General features: G+C 34.4%; 1 protein-coding gene and 2 gene segments (V, D, J or C); 1 reads left to right on the forward strand and 2 right to left on the reverse strand.

Moving 5' to 3' along the window:
• LOC306864845 (Ig kappa chain V-III region MOPC 63-like) overlaps positions 1-21,592 on the forward strand; it is a 684,433-nt gene that overhangs the window by 164,553 nt on the left and 498,288 nt on the right.
• LOC306864846 (Ig kappa chain V region K29-213-like) overlaps positions 1-21,592 on the reverse strand; it is a 764,502-nt gene that overhangs the window by 162,590 nt on the left and 580,320 nt on the right.
• On the reverse strand, positions 550-16,211 carry LOC306864829 (vesicular glutamate transporter 1-like). The gene is made up of 13 exons (XM_079409088.1): positions 15,679-16,211; positions 9,014-9,266; positions 7,050-7,168; positions 6,855-6,969; positions 6,574-6,661; positions 5,515-5,601; positions 5,255-5,397; positions 5,016-5,165; positions 3,940-4,072; positions 3,713-3,823; positions 2,963-3,090; positions 2,575-2,644; positions 550-1,772 (listed from the first exon to the last, which is right to left on the reverse strand). Exons 1-13 carry the CDS (start codon positions 15,738-15,740, stop codon positions 1,456-1,458), a joined length of 1,776 nt encoding a protein of 591 aa, XP_079265214.1. The 5' UTR covers positions 15,741-16,211; the 3' UTR covers positions 550-1,455.

Genomic DNA, 21,592 nt, shown 5'->3' on the forward strand with positions numbered 1-21,592 from the left:
ATATGAACATATACACCTCACTGCAATTGAAAATAAATATATACAAATACAAGTTTTTATACAAATTTTGCTAAATTCATTTATACTGATTTTAATTTTAAAAAATCATGACAGGATGTTTTTATTATTGCATAATTGACAAAAAAAGTTCGAAAATAATTCTTTAGAATAAAATTTAATAATTTTATTAAAATAATGTATATATTAATATGTTAAAATTACATATTAATATAAAAATCTAATTAAAAATATTTTAAATTTTAGGAAATACTTCTATTAACTTTATGCGAAATTACATTTCAGATTATTTTTGGTTAATTACGGGGTGAGAAATGAGATTTTGTCATGAGATTCACCTTTATGCGAAGTGCCACAGATTCTTACACAGAATTAATAAAGTCTATTTATTTATCTGTGTGAGCTACTTCTTTAATATGCTGATGTGCGAGTACACGAGAGTATATTAAAAATGTCACGTGCCATGCTTTGAGAGAAAGTGCTGAACAACATCTGACTTTAATTCGAGTTAAACGGTGTTCTTTTTTTTTTAATCATCTCATCTTCTCAAATACCATTTTATGGTTCTGTTTTCATCTATATGTGAGATTAAACAGCTAAATGGTGAAATGGAAACAAGCGTCTCTGAGTGATCTTTCAATATCCTGTTGCTCACATCGAGTGGAAGCCATTCGGTCAGCGCTTGGCATAGTTTTCGTCGGACTTAGAACAAAAAATAAAATAAAATAAAGGCGATGTTTTAATTAAATCAATTAGAAATGAAAAAAATGTTTAAGCTTCAATACAAATTAATACAACTTTACTATGTGGTTATGGATTAAATGCATAAAAAATATTAATAAAAGATCAAAAAAATGAATGGTTAAAGAAAATCACTATCAAAATCTAAGTATGTCAATGCTTCTATAAGCTCAACCAAATAATTGACCCTGCTAGTCTTTAAATGTGTATTTATCTAGGAGATTCTCGTTGAAAAAGGACCAATACTACACACACCTCACAGTATTGGCACATGAGATCAATTCCCTAAATCTGCTTTATTTTGGTTTTTTAATTGGAATTATACTTTAGTTGTTCTACAAAAGAGGATTTCATTTGTAAGAACCACCTTTTACTATTTTGTCACAATTTAGGCAGAATTGCAGTAATATTTCATAACAGTAGGCTACTCTGAACACTTGATGATCAGTTTAATTGCTGAAATACACGAGAAGGGAGTCAAACGTTTGGACACAGGACTAAAATTATGTTTTGGATGTCCAAACATTTGACTGGTCACATTTCATGTCCACAAGTCGGACACATACACACTCAAGACTTGATGTTAATTATGTTATTTTTCTAGTTTGGGTCAAAACCACTTCCTCCATCCCGGTCAGTTTCTGTAGGGGAGGGATATTCAGTCATTGTTTTCCTCCCTCCCGCTCCCTTCCAGCTTCACTGTTGATCTCTGAGCCTCACAATCATTCGCTCATTCCCTTCTCCTCCGTACCGGAAGCTGTTCGTTCCCACAGGCTGGATGTATTCCTCTGTTTTGTTCCAGTCTGAGGCCCAGCTTCCTCCAGCTCCGCCCCCTCCAGTCCCTGCCCCATTAGGGTCACCTGATTGGATGGTCGCTCCATAGCCGCCACCTGCTGAGCGGTACAGCTCTTCCGTTTCATCCGCCAGCTCGTCTTCTCCTAGTATCCCACATTTCTCCTCGCTCATGTTCTCTGGCTCCGCCCACGGCTGCTTCTCTCCCGACGCGAAGATGCCTGAACAAAAAAGAAACCATCACTGAGAGCCGAGATTTATAGTGTCATTTATTCATTTAGCAGGTGTGAACCTCACAAAAACAGTCAAGAAATGTGTTATAGTTCAGCCCCAAAACTTTCTCCAAAAGGAGAAAACTGCCTATTATTAACTAAATAAACTAAATTCTATTTTAGGACCACACAATTGTTTTCAATAACATGACGTCTTTCACTATTTTTGTAGCCAGTGTTATTTCAGTATTTTAATTAATTTTTATTTTTATTTTTTTAATTTGTTTCTTTTTATATTTATTTATTTTTAAATATAGCTTGGATACATTTTTATTTCAGTTTTTGTTATTGTAGTACATCAAGTTAAACTAAAGTATATAAACAAGTATATAAAATATAATATTTATTATTAAATGATAAGTATATTATCATGGTAGGATTTCTGCATAAATGTCAGAAAAATTACAGTTTTTGAAATTAAAATGGCATAATAATAAAAATCTTTATATACAACAATAAATACTATTTTATATTAGTTTTTATATTAATTTCTATTAATATTGTAAATTACTAGTATTATTAAAATGTATTATTATTAATAAGTAAATATTTTCTTTATGCAAAATTAAGTTTTAGGTTTTTTGGGAGGCAAAAAAAGAGCATTTTCTTCATGAGATTCACTTTTATCCAAAGTGCCATACATATTACACAAACACGCACAACAAATTACAACTCAATGAATTACAATAATTCGACATATTACATTAGTACAATCAGAGATGGATGGAAGGAATTAGACAGAGGTATTCACCGTAGAAGATAACTCCACCATAATGAACAAGTGATGCAATGAGAAACACATACTGCCACTCCTCCCGCGTCTACAGAGAGAAACACACAGGACAAGAATGGAGGTTTGTGTGTGTGTGTGTGTGTAATGTAAATATGTTTATGCTGAAATATCAGAAAAGTTATGCTAGAACTGAAGGGACATTTGCATGAAGGAAATGTGATGCCCAATGAACAGAAAAAAAGAGGAAAATGAGAAAAGGAGATGTAATATAATGACAAGAAGCCAGAGAGGTGGGAAAATGACACATGATCTCTGTAGATGTTCTACTGTACGTAAAAGCATGAATCAGCTGTAAACACAAGCAGCACAACAAACACTCTCTTCCTCTACGGTTTAAAGTTAATACCTTGTTTTTGGTCATGGCACCAACGATCAGAGGACACACCATGCCAGAGAGCGTCCCGACACCGTTAGAGATGCCCATCAGAATACTGGCGTAGCGTGGAGCGATGTCCAGATGATTGACATTGAACCCTGGAGGTTTGGACAGAGGTTGAGAAGACAGTAAAAATGTGAAATATTTTTACAATCTAAAATAACTGTTTTCTATTTGAATATATTTTAAAATGTAATTTATTTCTTTGATGCAATGCTGAATTTTCAGCATCATTACTCCAGTCTTCAGTGTGGCATGATCCTTCACAAATGAATTTGCTGCTCAAGAAACATTTCTGATTATTTTCAAATTATATTTTGTGGAGAATAGTGATAACTATTTTTCACAACTCCAGTTATTATCAAACTAAAAGTAAAACAATTATTTTCGTTCATTGAAATAAAGTTGAAATAAAATAAAATATAAATATTAAACACAAACAATACAAAAAAACAATAACAATTACAAAAGCACATAAGAAAATTACGAAACATTTAAATAAAAATAAAAATGTAAAATAAAAGCTAATTAAAATAACTAGGTAATATAATAGTAAGTAAATAACACTAAAATAACATAGTTAATGTTTATTTAATTTTATTTCAGTAACATATTTTATGGTTTTAGTTGAAGTTTTGCGGCATAAAAGAATTAATAAAACGTTTGTTCAAAGTAAATCTTACTGACCCCAGACGTTTGAAAGATAGTGTTAGTTCTTACCTGAGATGGCGAAACCACTGAATCCAACAGCAAGGACCAGAAACGAGATGGCAATGCCTTTAGTGTGAGAGAAACCCACAACCAGAAGAAACGTGGCCTCCAGCCCGAAACCTGAACACACACAGAACATGTGACGCTCCGTCAGCCAATCAGCAGCTCTGGTGGGGTCAGTCACATGACATCCATGGCTCCTTTATAGCAGATTGCAGAATGAAAACAGACTTTACCTCCACAGTTCATGAGTTTCCTGACGTTGGTGGTGGTCATGATGTTGTGAGTCCTCAGGTAGTCAGCCAGCTGTCCTCCGATCGGCACCACGATGGTCATCACCAGATGAGGAAGAGCAGAGAGGATTCCCACCTGAAGACAGACAGATGTGTTTAACGCTCTCAGATGTTTCTCCAAAAATAGCTTGGGCCACTAGTCATCATCCAGTAAGAGTATAGAGATAAAAATGTATGAACCACCACCGATGATGATGATGATTATTATAGTTGAGAACACCGAATAACCAACACTGACTAATCAAATATTAATAACTATCAATAATAAACTATAGTAATAACATCAATAATAATATTACTATTATTATTAGATTATTAAATGGCCATAATAATAATAATAATAATTATTATTATTATTATGTTGTTGTTATTGTGGTTATTGTGTTATTGTAACATTTTATTTGAATTATTATTAATTATTATTATTATTATTATTATTATTATTTTGTTGTTGTGGATGTTGTTAACAGTAACAATAAACATACTTTAATATTATTATTATTATTAATAATAATAATTGTTATTATTATGTTGTTGTTATTGTGGTTGTTGTTAACAGTAACAATAAACATTGTATTTGTATTATTATTATTAACAATAATAATAATTATTATTATTATTATTGTTATTATTTTGTTGTTGTTGTGGTTGCTGTTAACAGTAACAATAAACATACTTTATTATTATTATTATTATTATTATTATTATTTCAATGATGAACACTCAATAACCAACACTAATCAAATTATTCTTCTCCTTCTTATCATCATCATCATCACCATTATTGTTGTTGTTGTTATTATTATTATTATAATATCAATGATGAACACACAATAACCACCACAAACAAATTTTATTATTATTATTATTATCATCAATGATGAACTCTCGATAACCAACACTGACTAATCAAAATATTATAATCATTATTATCTTCTGAAACTCTCGAGGGGTCTTTTTCTCCGAAGACTGTTAAACATTTGGTCTAAACGCTGAAACATTTGGATGCCCTCTCTCACCTTGCTGATCTCAAACTTAAACACCTCCTCGAAATACGCGGGCTGACTGATGAGCAGCAGGTAAAAGGTCCAGCTCCTGCAGAAATTGGCCACGATGATGGCGTAGACGGGCATGGATGTGAAGAACTGTCGCCAGGGAGTGTTGAATTTCTGCAGAGAGGAGAATGAGAGGAGAGAGTCGTCTGGTCCTTATGCTGCATGCGTTTCTAGCATCACCATATAAAACTGTGTGTTCGTACCGTCACCGGGTTCATCAGTCCAGACGATTCTCCGATGGCGTCTTCGATGTACTTCCTCTCCTCCGGGGTGATGGTGGGATGAGCTGCTGGACTCTCATACGACACCAGAATCCAGAACAAATACCAGCAGATCCCGAAACTACCTACAGACAGAGAAACCACGAGAAACAGACACTGAGTGACCTGAACATCATAAAACATCAGAAACAGATGAGATGAGAGTCATGCATATGTTATTAGAGCGTGCTGGTTTTCCTCACCGTATACATAGAAGACTGAGGACCAGCCTGAGTACTGAACCAGAACTCCAGCTAACGGCATGGCTATCACAGCTCCTGCGTATGAGCCTGACAAACACAAGAAATCACACACACTTCACAGCAGCTGCACTTGGAAAACTACACTTATATGTAGTATTTATTAAAATGTTTTAATTATTTAGTTAAATCAAACAACAATAAATTTTATTATTAATCAAAATAATAATATTTATTATTAGATTACTCAGTGCTCATAATTATATAATAATAATAATAATTATTATTATTATTATTATTACTACTACTACTACTACTGAATAACAAAAGTGACTAATAAAAATGGGGGGGGGGGGGGGGTTAGACAACTACAATAATAATATTAGGTTATTCAGTGTTCATAACAACAACAACAACAATAATAACAATAATTCTTATATTACTATCATTATTATTATTATTATTATTATTATTATTATTATTATTATTATTAACAACACAGAATAACTAGCCAAATACTGTAAGTAACACTAATCAAAATTAGACAACAACAATAATAATAATAGATTATTCAGTGTTCATAATATTGATAATTATTACTATTATTATTATTATTATTATTATTATGAACACCTAATAATCAACGATGGCCAAGGAAAATAACAACAATCATTATTATTATTATTATTATTATTATTATTATTATTATTATTAACACTCAATAACCAACATTAATGAAAATAATAATCACTATTTTTATTATTGTTATTATTATTATCATTGTTGTTGCTGTTATTAACACTGAATAACTAACACTAATCAAAATTAGATGACAAAAACGAATTATTCAGTGTTCATAATATTTATTATTATTATTATTATTATTATTATTATTATGAAAACTTAATAAACAGACCAAGGAAAATATTAACAATCATTATTATTATTATTATTATTATGAACACTCAACTATCATACGAATGTAAAACCCGAAAGCAATAATTAAAATGAGTTACTAACAGTTTTCCACAGATATTAAACTGTTAAAAATAATGACCTCACCACAGAACGCTGTTGTGGCCAGTCGGCTTCTCTCTAGGGGTGGGGCCCATTTCGCCCAGATCCCATGGCATGCTGGGTAAGATACGCCCTGAGCAGCAAAGACAATGACAGCAGATGAAGTCATAGACTATAACCAGACCACTACTGCATCAGACAACACATTCAAACTTTCAATGTGACACATTACCTGAGAGCCAGAAGCCAGTTTATCAGAGCATTTCACGGAGAGAGTGTTGAATCGCTTTTCAGCACTGTAATAGTACTAGTACATATTTATTTACCTCCACCAGCCCCTGTAGTATTCTGACTATAATCACACAGCCGAAGTGAATTCGTGCTGCTGTGGGAATCATCATATTCAGGACTGACGTGGCCACGATTGCAAAGCCAAAAACCCTGAGAAACAGAGAAGTATCTGCTGTATGAAGAGTGTTTTATTCTTCTGTACGTCTGCGTTCAGTGACGGCATGACCGACCTGTTAGCTGCGAATTTCTGACAGATGAAACCTCCAGGAATCTGAGTGACTATATATCCCCAAAAAAACGAGCCATGAATCATTCCTACGGTCTCAGGATCCCAACTGAATAGAGCTTTCTGAAACACAGACACATTTTGTTTTATGCACAAAAAAATACAGAACTAAAAACAATAATGCATAAATAATACTCACATCTTTCAATACCGCTATAAAAGTATGATTGCATTGCCTCAAATATGCTTAAATCATAATATGTTGCTTTTATTAACAAAATGCACCAAATTTAATCTATGAGCTCTGCATTAAGCAAAAATAAAATACAAAAAAACTAGTCATGTGACAATACTGTAGCGTAATAGTTTGAAATATTTATTGTTGCATGACATTCTACATACTACTTTTTGGTATGCAAAAACATTTAGTAAATTGAAAATATTAACTGAAATAAAATTAAATATTTTACAATTTTATTTTATTTCAGCTAGTTGCCAGAATTTAGTTATACTTGATGTACCAAAATAAGTCAAATAAAAGCTGAAATAAAATTGATAAAAATTATACAGACATTTAAAAAACAAAAACTAATAAAAATGCCAAAACGATCTTTCAAATGCCATTTGAATCTCAATTTCTGATAAAAAGCTGACTAAATTGCAGAAAATCTGATTGGGCGATGCTCAATTGGTACTAAGGGGCCCAAAGTGTGCCAAGAAAATATCCCCCACACCATTACACCACCACCAGCCTGAACCGTTGAGACAAGGCAGGATGGATCCATGCTTTCATGTTCTTTATGCCAAATTCTCACCATCTACCATCTGAATGTTGCAGCAGAAATCGAGACTCATCAGACCAGGCAACGTTTTTCCAATCTTCTATTGTCCAATGTTGGTGAGCCTGTGTGAATTGTAGCCTCCGTTTCCTGTTCTTAGCTGACAGGAGCGGCACCCGGTGTGGTCTTCTGCTGCTGTAGCCCATCTGCTTCAGGGTTCGATGTGTTGTGCGTTCAGAGATGGTATTCTGCATACCTTGCTTGTAACGAGTGGTTATTTGAGTTACTGTTGCCTTTCTATCATCTCTAACCAGTCTGCCCATTCTCCTCTGACCTCTGACATCAACAAGGCATTTTCGCCACACAACTGCCGCTCACTGAATATTTTCTCTTTTTCGGACCATTCTCTGTAAACCCTAGAGATGGTTGTGCATGAAAATCCCAGTAGATCAGCAGTTTTGAAATACTCAGACCAGCCGTCTGGCACCAACAACCATTCCACGTTCAAAGTCACTTAAATCCCCTTTCTTCCTCATTCTGATGCTCGGTTTGAACTTCAGCAAGTCGTCTTCACCACATCTAGATGCCTAAATGCATTGAGTTGCTACCATGTGATTGGCTAATTAGCAATTTGTGTTACCAAGCAATTGAACCGGTGTACCTAATAAAGTGGCCTTTGAGTGTGTATGTATGTGTGTATGTGTGTATATATATATACAAACACACACACACATATGGTAGGAAATTTACAAAATATATCATGGAACATGATCTTTACTTAATATCCTAATGATTTTTAGCATAAAAGAAAAATTTTGACCCTTACAATGTATTGTTGGCTATTGCTACAAACATACCCCAGTGACTTAAGACTTTTTTGTGCTCCATGGTCACATATCAGCTTCACAGGCTACTGCTGGCAGATACAGATTCAACAAGGAATACAATAAATCACCAAAAAATATACTAAACTAATTTTTTATATTCAAAATGTTAAAAATTGTTAATTATAAAAATTATGTTAAAAAGTGTTTATGGGTTCATCTTACAAAAGTTTAGTTCCTTTAAAAGTTGTCCTGATAAAAATCAGCCATTGAGTTAAAAATCTATAAACAAAGACATAAGAATGTGGACTGACTGTGACACTAAATTTGGCATTGAAGAACTTGAAAATTCTGCTCTCACTTACCACAACGTACGGCTTGCCTTCTCTGTAGACGGTGTGGTTGTTCACCATGCTAACGACGGCGACGCCCAGATTACAGCGGATGCCGAACGAGATGCAGAACCCCATGCCTGATAATATGGCGATGATGTAGCGGCGTGGCAGACCGAAACACGTGCAGTCCACCACGGGAAGCTCCTTCTCCTCCTGAAGCTCTGGACGGCCTTCTGCCGACAACTCAATCGTTTCTCCATTCTCCTGACGCTTTTCTAGGACCCTGACGAACACACACATCAACACATAAAACACCACTAAAACCAGAATCAGCTGCTTATGGAAAAGAAAACTAATATCGGAACATCTTAACAGGTTCGTGAATCATTTCGCAAATTGAAACATTCGCGATACATGCGCCAAAGTCCTGATCTGAAACGATGGTTCACAAGTAATTATTTAGATTGGGACTTTGAAGCGGTTTCGTGAATCTTTTGATTCAGAACGGAAATTAGGAGCACTTGTTGCATATCATTTGATTCAGATTGGGACTTCGGAACGGATAGCAAATCTTTTTAGACAGAGCGGCACTTCAGAGAGCATTTCACAAACTTCGGAGCGGGTTAAACTATAGTTAGTGTAGCAAAACCATGCTGAATTTGTAATTTGTGTGACTGGTGGTTTGTGGATCATTATACAGATCGGGATCTTGGAGCAGGTTCGCAAATAATTTGATTCATATTGGGACTTCGGAGCAGGGTTCGCTAATCTTTTGATTCAGATTGGAACTTCGGAGCGCATATCGTGAATCATTTGATTTAGATCAGAATTTTGGAGCAGGGTTCGCAAATTATTTGATTTAGATCTGAACTTCGGCGCGGGTTCACAAATAATTTAAATCAGATCGGGGCTTCGGAGTGTGGATCACGAATCATTTGATTCGCATCAGAACTTCAGAGAGGGTTTGTGAATCTTTTGATTTAAATCGGAACTTTGGAGTATGCATCGCTAATTATTTGAATCAGATCGGCACTTCGGAGCGCGTATCGCAAATCTTTACAGTTTTACAACAAATACCATGGTTAAACTATGGTTAGTGTAGCAAAACCAATGTTAATTTGTGGTTACCATGTTTTGTTTTGTTTTAGTAAATCTATGGTTCATTTTCGGAGGGGATGTCTTGCCAGGTTAACAAAAAAGTACTACATTTACACCTTAAGATAACACATACGATGACTATAGAAATAAGGTTTTGATTGCTTTAGAATTAACAGAGCTTTGGGTAGTTTCTAGATCAACTCTGAATAAAGAAAAGAGAGGGTTGTTTATGTATGTGAAATTTAGTTAGTAGAGAACGCAAATTAATTAAATAACATTGTGCTGTATTCTCTTTTGAGAAGTGTGATTGTGCGCAAGGGATCTGCAACTAAATAATAGCTTTTAATCTTTTATATCTGCCTTATGTTCAACTGTCCCAATACTTATGCTCACATCAATGAGAGGGATGAACTCTAAAAGTGCTGTTCTTTTTATTTGGTAAAACATGTATGTGTTGAAACGGCTAATAATAAAATGTGACATTCTGTAGTTTTGTCTCATATTCATCTTTTAATCATATTTGCAGATGTCTTGACTCCACAGCCAACAGAGCAATTTTGTCTTTACTGTTCCAATACTTATGGAGGGCACTGTATATATATACATATAGCTTCAAATCAACACAATTTATTATGTGATTCATCTCTGAGTTTTTTTTAAATCACTTGCAGGAAACTAAATATTGCGTCAGTGACACATACAGTTGGGCAAAAAAGTATTTAGTCAGCCAGCAATTGTGCAAGTTCTCCCACTTAAAAATGTGAGAGAGGCCTGTAATTTTCATTATAGGTACACTTCAACTATGAGAGACAGAATGGGGGGAAAGAATCCAGGAAATAACATTGTCTGATTTTTAATTAATTAATTGGTAAATTCCTCTGTAAAATAAGTATTTGGTCACCTACAAACAAGCAAGATTTCTGGCTCTCACAGACCTGTAACTTCTTCTTTAAGAGGCTCCTCTGTCCTCCACTCGTTACCTGTATTAATGGCACCTGTTTGAACTCGTTATCAGTATAAAAGACACCTGTCCACAACCTCAAACAGTCACACTCCAAACTCCACTATGGCCAAGACCAAAGAGCTGTCGAAGGACACCAGAAACAAAATTGTAGACCTGCACCAGGCTGGGAAGACTGAATCTGCAATAGGCAAGCAGCTTGGTGTGAAGAAATCAACTGTGGGAGCAATTATTAGAAAATGGAAGACATACATGACCACTGATAATCTCCCTCGATCTGGGGCTCCACGCAAGATCTCACCCCGTGACAAGTAACAAAAGTCGACAAAACCACTGCATATTATTAGTAAAATTAGACAATTTGAGCTTTTTTGGCAAAATGTCTCTGTTGGATGTTCACCAGCACTCATAAAACAAAAATATGAAGCAGAATTTAAACACTTCCCAGTTCACATTTATAATGAACTGACGTGTCACATCAAATCCAGATTAAACACACAATAACACGCTATGAGAGCAGCAGTTTCATTTGACTGGAACCACTAACAGCACACAATCACATTATATATTCATTATTTAGTCAAATTATGATTTTGTGGTGTTTGTCTGTACAAAACCCACTGTTTTTGTTGTGCATGGTTGTGCAAAAAGTGTTGCTATTTAGTTCCTAAAGAGTGGCTTTAGCACATTGCTATGTGGTTTCTAGGGTGGTTCTGATCACTTAGTGAAGTAAAAGCATGATTTGAGGAATAATTCATGTTTGGAGACAAACACTGGAGGATGATGCAGACAATCGAGTGTTTGAGCATATCACTAACCCTAAATATAAGCAAAAGCTTGACTTGAAGAACACCAAAAATGAATTATATTGTAACACTTTTATATCAGATGTGTCCCATATACAGTCTTTAAAGTACCGACTGTCCAGATGAATCTGTGCTGAGTGTTAAGTACAGACACACGGTGCTCTTACTGTCAGGTTACAGCTCTACTGCAGCTGTACTTCAGCGCTGCTGATGAAATAATAATGTTCCTCAGAGCCTGAATTATTGATCAAACTTTCTATTTTAGTCTTTTTCTGCCGCCCTTCTCCTCCTCCATCTCCCTCCCCCTTCATCCATCCATTCTTCCCTTCTGTTCTCCTCAATCCGTTCTTTATTCTCTGTACTTGAGTTTCCATATCTTACATTTATAGAGGTAAATGCAGTGAAAGAAAGGCCTTGACTGAGAGATCCTGATGGTTTGACAGATTACAATCCTGGTTAAGCTTAATCATTGAGATGTGCAGGTGTAATTAAATATGAAACTATTAAAAACATTTCTGTTCATTCAAAAAGCTGAAATAAATTGTATATTGGACAGAAAACTTAAAATTAGAAAAAACATATATTGAAATATTTCTTAGGCAACTAACTAAAATAAGTTTAAGTTGAAGCACCTTTATTATTACCAACTGATAATAATAATAATAATAATAATAACTGAACAAAGAAATTACACCTACACAGTATTTTTTTTAAATGAACAACGAGGCAAAAATTAAACAAACTAAACTGAAAAAGTTCATTCAAAATATTAATAGTATACTATTCAAATATTATAGTACACTGTACTTTGGTGAATATACTCTTATTTCATTACTTTTCTTATTACACTGCAATAAATAAATAAATAAATAAAATAAAGGTGCTTCAAAAGATTCTTCAAGCAATGCTATAGAAGAACCATTTTTGGTTCCACAAAGAACCATTCAGTGAAAGATCTGAAGAACCTTCTTTCACCACAAAGAACCTTTTGTGAAACAGAAAGGTTCTTCAGATGTTAAAGGTTCTTTATGGCACCATTTAGACAAAAAGGTTCTTCTATGGCATCACGAAGCACCTTTATTTTTAAGACTGTGTTACAGTGGTAATAAAACTAAGACTTGCTGCATTACATTTCACTAGAAAATACTATCAACTAAGTCGTAGTAATTTAATTTCATGTTTAATTTAATGTGTCACATGCAGCTTCTTTGCAATTCTTCGTGAAACTTGTTTGCAGCTTTTGAGTAAAAATGACTTCAAAGTAAATCCTACCCTACATTATTTTCAGTGTCGTTTAATGTGGACAGAAATCCTGAATTCTCTCACCTTTCTGCAGATTTTCAGATTTACCTGCCCTTAAAATGTCACAAAAAAACATCAACTGTTGCTGGTCACTTTATATGTCAATCGCATTACTTCATATATTATTATATTGTGAATTCAAAATGATTGTGGTATAATTTTCATATTCTCAATAGTAATTTTACCAATCAAAAAAGAGGGTACACTAGAGAATACATCTGTTGCTGGTCACTTTATGTGTCAGTCACTATCACTTCCCATCTAAAACTGCAATTCCTGTCCAGAATAAGCTGTGAAGCAGACCAGACTTTCTGACGATGCTCAAAAGTCTAGCGAGACACTTTTATCTGACAGGACTTACAGAAACACTTGGTACAGCTTCAGTCCACTGGAGGTTAAGTGCCTTGATTAAGACTCATTCAGCACAAAACCTGAGCTTTACCCCTACACCACACCACAAGACTCAACAAAGAACTGTTTAAACCACAACAGAAAGAAAAGGCATTAAAGCCAGACGAGCATGGCATCATCTCGAGAGAAGACAAGTTTCTATCACGGCCGAAGGAGAGTGTTTTGGCTGATATAATAACCTGTTGATCTGATTTGATCTGATTACAGAGGAATCCATGCAAGAGAATTGAGCTTTTAAATGGCCGTTTATAGGTAACAACATCCTCACATTGTCCAGGAAGAACTAACAGTTTTATGACACTGTCCAGACAAATAATAGCAAATAATAGCGTGACGTGGACGACTGGCCGCTATGACTTATGGGGCTTTCCAGGAGAGAGAGAGAGAGAGAGAGAGAGAGGATTTAACTAGCAGCAGGTTAGTTGGAGATCTATTTCAGGACTGGATTTACGTGTTAAAGGCTGCTCAAAATCCAGAGAGAGAGAGAAAGAGAGAGAGAGCGAGAGCGAGAGAGAGAGAGAGAGAGAAAGAAAGAAAGAGAGATAGCGAGAGAGAGAGAGAGAGAGAGAGAGAGAGAGAGAGAGAAAGAAAGAAAGAGAGATAGCGAGAGAGAGAGAGAGAGAGAGAGAGTGTGTGTGAGATTGTGTTTTTCTCCGTATGCTAATGAAAAACTGAATCCATCCTTACAAGTGTAAACACTGATTTAAATTACTAACATATTCATCTGTTTATATCATTATTTAAAAATGAAGGCTGCTTGTCCTTGAAGATAAAAAGAGCAGTGTACTTCATCAATCAATGTTTACTTTAAATTATCATTTTTATTTTACATTTTTAAATTTACTCATAAAACATCTTGCAGGAAGCTATAAAGCACAAAAGTATCAATCACCCTCAGAATTCTTGTAATTATTCAGTTGAATCAAAATATCATATCAGATTTTGAATATCGTGAATTATTAATAGCCCCATTAATACTTAGCCAGTATTTATTACAAAAACATTCTGACCTGCAATTTTACAGAGATTGTTTTTAGAAGTAATTTCATATTCAGTTCTTTAACTTTCTGCTTTATTAAACTATATACATCTCAGTTCACTTCAATATATATAGTTCTTTTGCACTACATTACGAACACCGTTTGGTTTTTCCAAATTATAATGAGAATGTGAGGCATACATTATTAAGTTATTAAGTCAAGTTGACCAAGAAGTGATAATCTCACAAAAAAATGGGATGTTAAATGCCGAAATTCCAGAAAGTGCATCTATCTATAATTTCATTTTACAGTATGTATACCATTTTAATTTCATATACAAGAATAAAATTCTATATATTCTATTATTTACTATAATACTGTTATCATATTTATTACATGTTATACATAAACATAACATGTCAAATACTGTGATTTGAAAAATGCATATTTAATATATTTAAATATATATTCATATGCATAAATAAAATATGACTTAAATATGCAGTTAAGTCATCATACATTAAGGTCATGTATATTGAAGAGCATTTTGCCAGGAAGGGTTTAAATTCTTCTTCTTAAACAAACAACCTATCGAGCATGTGTTTCAAAGTCAGCATCTTTAGACAGCCATGATACAAGACAGAAGTGGTCACCTGACAGGTGAAATGTGACGACACAAACCGGACAATAGTCGCTATTAATAGAGTCCAGTCGAGTTAATCTGGTCTTTCCGAACACACTGGTTAATGAAGACACACACACACACATACACACAAGACAAAAAAAAAACTACACTAATGAGCATCTCCTCAACTTATAATGACAGAAACAAATACCAGCACTGAAAGACTGACAAACATCACATCTTCATCTTCAGTATGTCTATACTGTGTGTTGACGGTCATGTAGTGCACTAATCCACCCACCTCCATCTAGTACACTTCATTTTTTACATTAAATGCTCTCATAAACAGCAACCAAACAGTTTTTTTTTTTTAAATCAGAAATAAACCTCATTAAGCTATATCTTAATGCTTTAAATATGCATCATTTAGACGTTGCACTAATAATGCGCACGTAGGCTATAAACCAGCTTTGGCATTTCTTTTAAAAGTTGCATGTAGTTTCGTCTCTTACCGGTTTATCCGTCCAAGTGTTTTCGCCGCTGCTGCTTTAAAGCGATCAGGTCTGACCTCCATCCTCTACAACTCCACCGCGGGACCGACAGGACTCTGTGCGCTCCTGCTCCACCTTCCACCTACAGCACGCACACACACACACACACACACACACTAATACTCACACACACATGCGCAGGCGAGCGCGCACATACGCACACATCCACAAACTTCAAATGTTTAACAAACACGACTCCAGGAATGTCTTTCCCAAAGGAATACCAGTCAATCGATTCATGGGAAATATGAAGTGGAGCAGCGAACAAAGACAATGAAAGCAGCATTAGTGAGTCTAAACAACTTCATTGTGTGAGTTGCATCAAGTAAACACTGTTATAGAGTGAGAGAAACCGTTCAATTGGTTAAACGGAGTTTATGAGCTGCTGTGGTTTAATGAACATGGATGGAGTGTCACTGTCCGCGGTGCTGAAATCAGATTAGAGCAAATCTGCAGGAGTGAAGAGCAGCGTGCTCACACGACAAAACCCGTGTGTGTGTGTGTGTGTGTGTGTGTGTGTGTGTGTGTGTGTGACACAGAGAGAGAGAGAGAGAAAGAGAGAGAGATCCCCGTAACACACACACACACACACACTATCTGTCTGTTGTTAATCCACAGAGCAAATGAGAGACACTTAGTGGACACAATACGCCACTACAAACAGTTGACAACTCAAGAACTAAGAGCTGAAAGTTGTTTTACCATCTAACAAAAATATATATATTCTAAGAACGTTTTGCAAATTGAGCTGAAAAGCGTTATTTCTGAATGTTCTCTGTAAATTCAGAACGTCCAGTTTCATAAACAGTAGCCAGACCACTAAGCAGTTTTTTCAAATTTTTTAGAAACATTCCATTGTATCATTTTGCAAACATGAAATGTTCATTCATGTTCATACATTGTTAATATTCCTGGAAAAACATCTGTACATATAATTTTACATTGGACACACTTTACTGAGTAATTACAATTAAAGATACGGTTTACAAAGCTCCAGAACCGATCTGGGTCTGAATCGAACTTGAGCATTTAAAGATGACAATGCAAAAATCTTATTTATGAATGTTGAAAGGTTTTATGTTTAACATTATGAAAGGCATTAGGTATTATAAACTAGCAATGAACTAAATTATTTAAATGTTGCATTAATCAGTCAAGGCTAGTGTACTTTTATAATAAACTGAAGGATCATGTGACACTGCAGACTGGAGCAATGATGCTGAAAATTCAGCTTTGCATCACAGGAATAAATTACAGTTTGCACTATATACAAATAGAAAACAGCTCTTTTAAATTGTAATAATATTTCACAATATTAAAGTTTTTACTTTGGATCAAATAAATGCAGCCTTGGTGAGCAGGAGAGATTCTTTAAAAAACTATTTTTGTAAACATGTTTGTAGATAATGCATTTAATTTTAATTTTTACATCTTGAAATTTAAGTAGAAATCAACAGTAACTTTTATTAAGTAGTACTATAAAATAACTGTTTACTGTTTGTTCATGATACCAAATGTATTAACTCATGCTTTTTTTCAATTTATTTAGATTTTTTTAATTCATTCCATTCTAGTTCATATATTCTAATAATTAAATATTTAAAGAATAACATATAACATTCAAATCTAATCTTTAAGGACTGCTACATTCTGTATATTAATAGCAAATTAAATAGAATATAATAGAACAAGAATGAAAACATTAACAATAGACTATAGCAAATAGAAGTGAAAAACTATAAAACATTAAAATCACAATATGTAAGCAATGTTACATTCTGCATAATAACAGCAAAGAAAATGAATAGAAAATAACTATCAGAAAACAACATAGCAAAAATAAATGAAATAGAACACACTATAGAGAACAGAACATTCTGATGATTAAATATTTAAAGATTGTTACATCAAGCATATTAACAGCAGCCCTGCATTCAGATCTGGAGAGGTTAAAGGTCAGATTTGAGTGTTTGCAGCAGAGGTTAGAAGCCGTATAAGGTGTCAGGAGCCACATCACTTCAGCATACAGCTGTAAACTGACCCCCTGCAAACACACACACACAGAGTCTCAGAGGAAGCTCTTCTCCAGATCCTGGGCTGAAATAGTCCTCAGAGGCGGCGGTCTGGACAGAGAGAGCGAGTGAAAGGGAGACGCGCGCTGAGGAGGTGAAAGAGGAGGAGGGAGTGTGATTATGGAAGGAGTGTCAGACAGAGAGCCGTAACTCCGTCCTCCTTTCTCCATCCTCTGCTGCATCCATCCCTCCATCACATAACCAGAAAACACCGACGGGGACGAGCTGCTCAGATCCAGAGCGCTATCTGACAGACAGAAGCAGAGCGAGTACAAAACCTCGTTATAGTTTCATGAATCTATCTGGAGCTACTTAAAAGAATAAGCACACAACTTAAGTGAAATAATATTTTTTTAAATTAGATTAAACATTTTACTAGGCCATGCGATACAGAATTAATTCAAAGTACTTTCATTATAATCACTTAAGCTCTTGGATAGTTTTTAAGCATTTATTGCAATGCATTCTGGGATTGTGAGGGATGAATGCTGCTGTTTATTTAGCAAGTACCTGATTCATGCAGATGAGTGTGTGAGTAAATGTTTTTGGTGTAGAACTGGTTGTAGATGCAGTAAACCACAGCCATCAGCATCAGTGTTCCTACAGCAGCAGCGATGAACACAGCCAGCTTATTATCGTTCTTCATCATATAAACATCTGTCAGTGTAAAACAAACACACACAGGTCAGTGAAGCTTCAAATTAATTCATCATAGGAACAGCTTCTATATTGTAGCATGTTCTGATAGACAAAACTCAAAATAAAAATAATTAAATATTAATAATATTTTTTTAAATTAATCATCTCAAAATAAAAGAATATATAAATATATATGGATAGAAACTACTGATAAATGTAATAAAATAATAAAATACAATTTAAAAAAATCATCTTAACCCAACGAGTCTTAAAATAAAAATATCATAGGAACAACACCTACATTGTAGTAGGAAAAGCTCAATCAAAAATAATATAAAATAAAATGAAAAATAAATAATCTTAAAATAATATATACACACACACACACACACATACATATATATATATATATATATATAAAAATGTAAAGAAACTACTGATAAATATTACTAATAATAAAGCTCCTCAACCCAACAAGTCTTAAAATAAACAGCACCTATTCTGGTAGGAATAGCTAAAAATTATAATAATAATAATAAAAATGATGAAATAAACTAATAATAAATATTACTAATAAAATAAAAAATATGAAAAAATAAAAAAATTAACTGAACTGGACTAAACCGAAATGAACAACAGAGAAAAGAAACTAATAAAATAGCAAATAGTTGGCATCATAATCAAGTGTAAGGAAAAACACACATCAGATGACTGTTTGTGTGTGTGTGTGTGTGTGTGTGTGTGTGTGTGTGTGTGTGTGTGTGTGTGTGTGTGTGTGTCTCTCTTACAGGTCTGTTTGAGTGTGACATGGTCGTGTTGATCAGAGGTCAGTTCAGTTTCTTCTGCTGGGTCAGTGTTGATCGGATTCTGACCCAGACACACACGCACACACACCACCAACAGCGTCCACTTCAACATACTGCAAACACAGAGAGAGAGCAACAAACAAACATGGAAGAATAACTGGTCCTGATGAGTTTCTGATCTCTCTCAGGCTCTCAGTCTTCTCGTGGCTGTGAGCTGACCTGCACTCATCTTTTCATCCTCCTCCTCTGAGACTCGTTTTTTCATGCTTCCTTTCCTTCAGTAGCTCACATAATGACTTGGAAATACATGATTATTTACTACCAGCGTTGCTATTGTTAACTAAAACTCAAACTAGTTTAAGGTATAAACTAGTAAAACTTAAATATGTAGAAAATGAAAATATAAAATATAATATTAGATGAAAAACGTCAATGAAAAATAAAAATGCTGCATTGGCATCTGCTAAAATTACTAAAACTTAAACCAAATAAACAAATGAATAAAATAAATTAGCTTAAAGCTAAATTAAAAATATTAAATAATAATAATAAAAATGACAAAAGCACACTACAAAAATAACAATGCTGACTATATATTCAGACTAAACCGTGAAAATTTTCCTCTTTAACATTTGGATCTTATATAAAACTAAATACAAATACACACACACACACACACAAAAACCCCGAAACCGACATCTGTCTAAACAGACTCCCTCAAATAGGGGAGATTGGGGTAAAATGCATCACTCGATCCACCAAACACTTCTGCACGATGTGTGTCATGCTAGGACACAGATTGGATTTTGACATTGGAGAGACATGACATAGCAGGCAACAACCCCCTCGCCTCCCCATCCAACGACCCCAACATTCACATTTATAACAGACTTTTCTCCTCAGCTTCATGTCATCTAAAGTCTTTATTTATAGCTGTGGTAGCTAACATACTCAATTAATCAGACAATAATAGACCATTTTAATTATGTAAACCAACAACATTAGAGCAGCAGTTTTAAAGAGGTTTTGATGGTTTGACTACTCAAGAGAATATAGCAAAACATAATTTCATTCGTGTTCCCTGCTAGCTAAATTTCACATACATAAACAAAAATCTGTCTCTAACCCTCTCTTTTCTTTAGAGCTGGTCTAGACAATACATGGAATCCATCCAAAGCTCTGCTAATCCTAAAGCAATCAAAACTCTATTTCTATATTCATCCTATGTGTCCTCATAAGGTGTTCATATATTGCTTTTTTGTTAACCTGGCAACACATCTCTTCTGAAAATTAACCATAGTTTTGCTACAAAAAAAACAAAAAACATGGTAGCCGCAAATTAACCATGGTTTTACACTAACCACAGTTTAATCATGGTATTTGTAGTAAAAGTGTAAAGATTGGCAATAGGATCTCCAACATGCTGATCTGAATAAAAGGATTAATGAAGTTCCGATCTAAATCAAATGATTCGATACATGATCCGATTGGAGCACTTCAAAACAGTGAATCATTTTGAGACGCAATGGTTCAACTGATTCAGAGATTCGAAGAGCTCTGTTTCAATTCAAAAGCGTATTTAACTTCTCAGGTAGCTTTTATCAATGGTTTGACATATTTCAGATGCAGCCGAAACTACAACACAACAGTGGTTACATATACATATGTTTAATTATTATGCCCTACTAAATTCTACGCCCTTGGTGTCATGTGACCTTATATGTGACCCTGGACCACAAAACCAGTCATAATGTGCAATTTTCCAAAATTGAGATTCATGCATCATTTGAGAGCTGAATAAATAATCTTTCCATTGATGTATGGTTTGTTAGGATAGGACAATATTTGGCTGAGATACAACTAAATATTGAGAAAATCACTTTTAAAGTTGTGCATATTACTAATCAAAAATTAAGTTTATATATTTACGGCAGGAAATTTACAAAATATCTTCATGGAACATGATCTTTACTTAATGTCCTAATAATTTTTGGCATAAAAGAAAAATCAATAATTTTGACCCATACAATGTATTTTTGGCTATTGCTACAAATATACCCCAGCGACTTAAGACTGGGTTCGTGCTCCAGGGACACATATTTAGGAAGGGCCCATCATATACAGCTGCCTGTGATTGGGATGAACATGAGAAAAGTGCTGTGAATTTTTGATTTAAAAAAAGATTGCATGTCAAAATAAATGATCTGCATGACCAAAACACAAAAAAAGTGTCAAACATTTTCAGTATAAAATGTTCCTGGGTAGTTTATGAATTATGCACACAGCTTGTGTCATTTATGTTAATAGACACATAAGTTGAGATCAGACTGACATACAATCAGACACATAGAACATATC

This window comes from Barbus barbus (assembly GCF_936440315.1).
Source record: "Barbus barbus genome assembly, chromosome: 46".
NCBI classification, from domain to species: domain Eukaryota; kingdom Metazoa; phylum Chordata; class Actinopteri; order Cypriniformes; family Cyprinidae; genus Barbus; species Barbus barbus.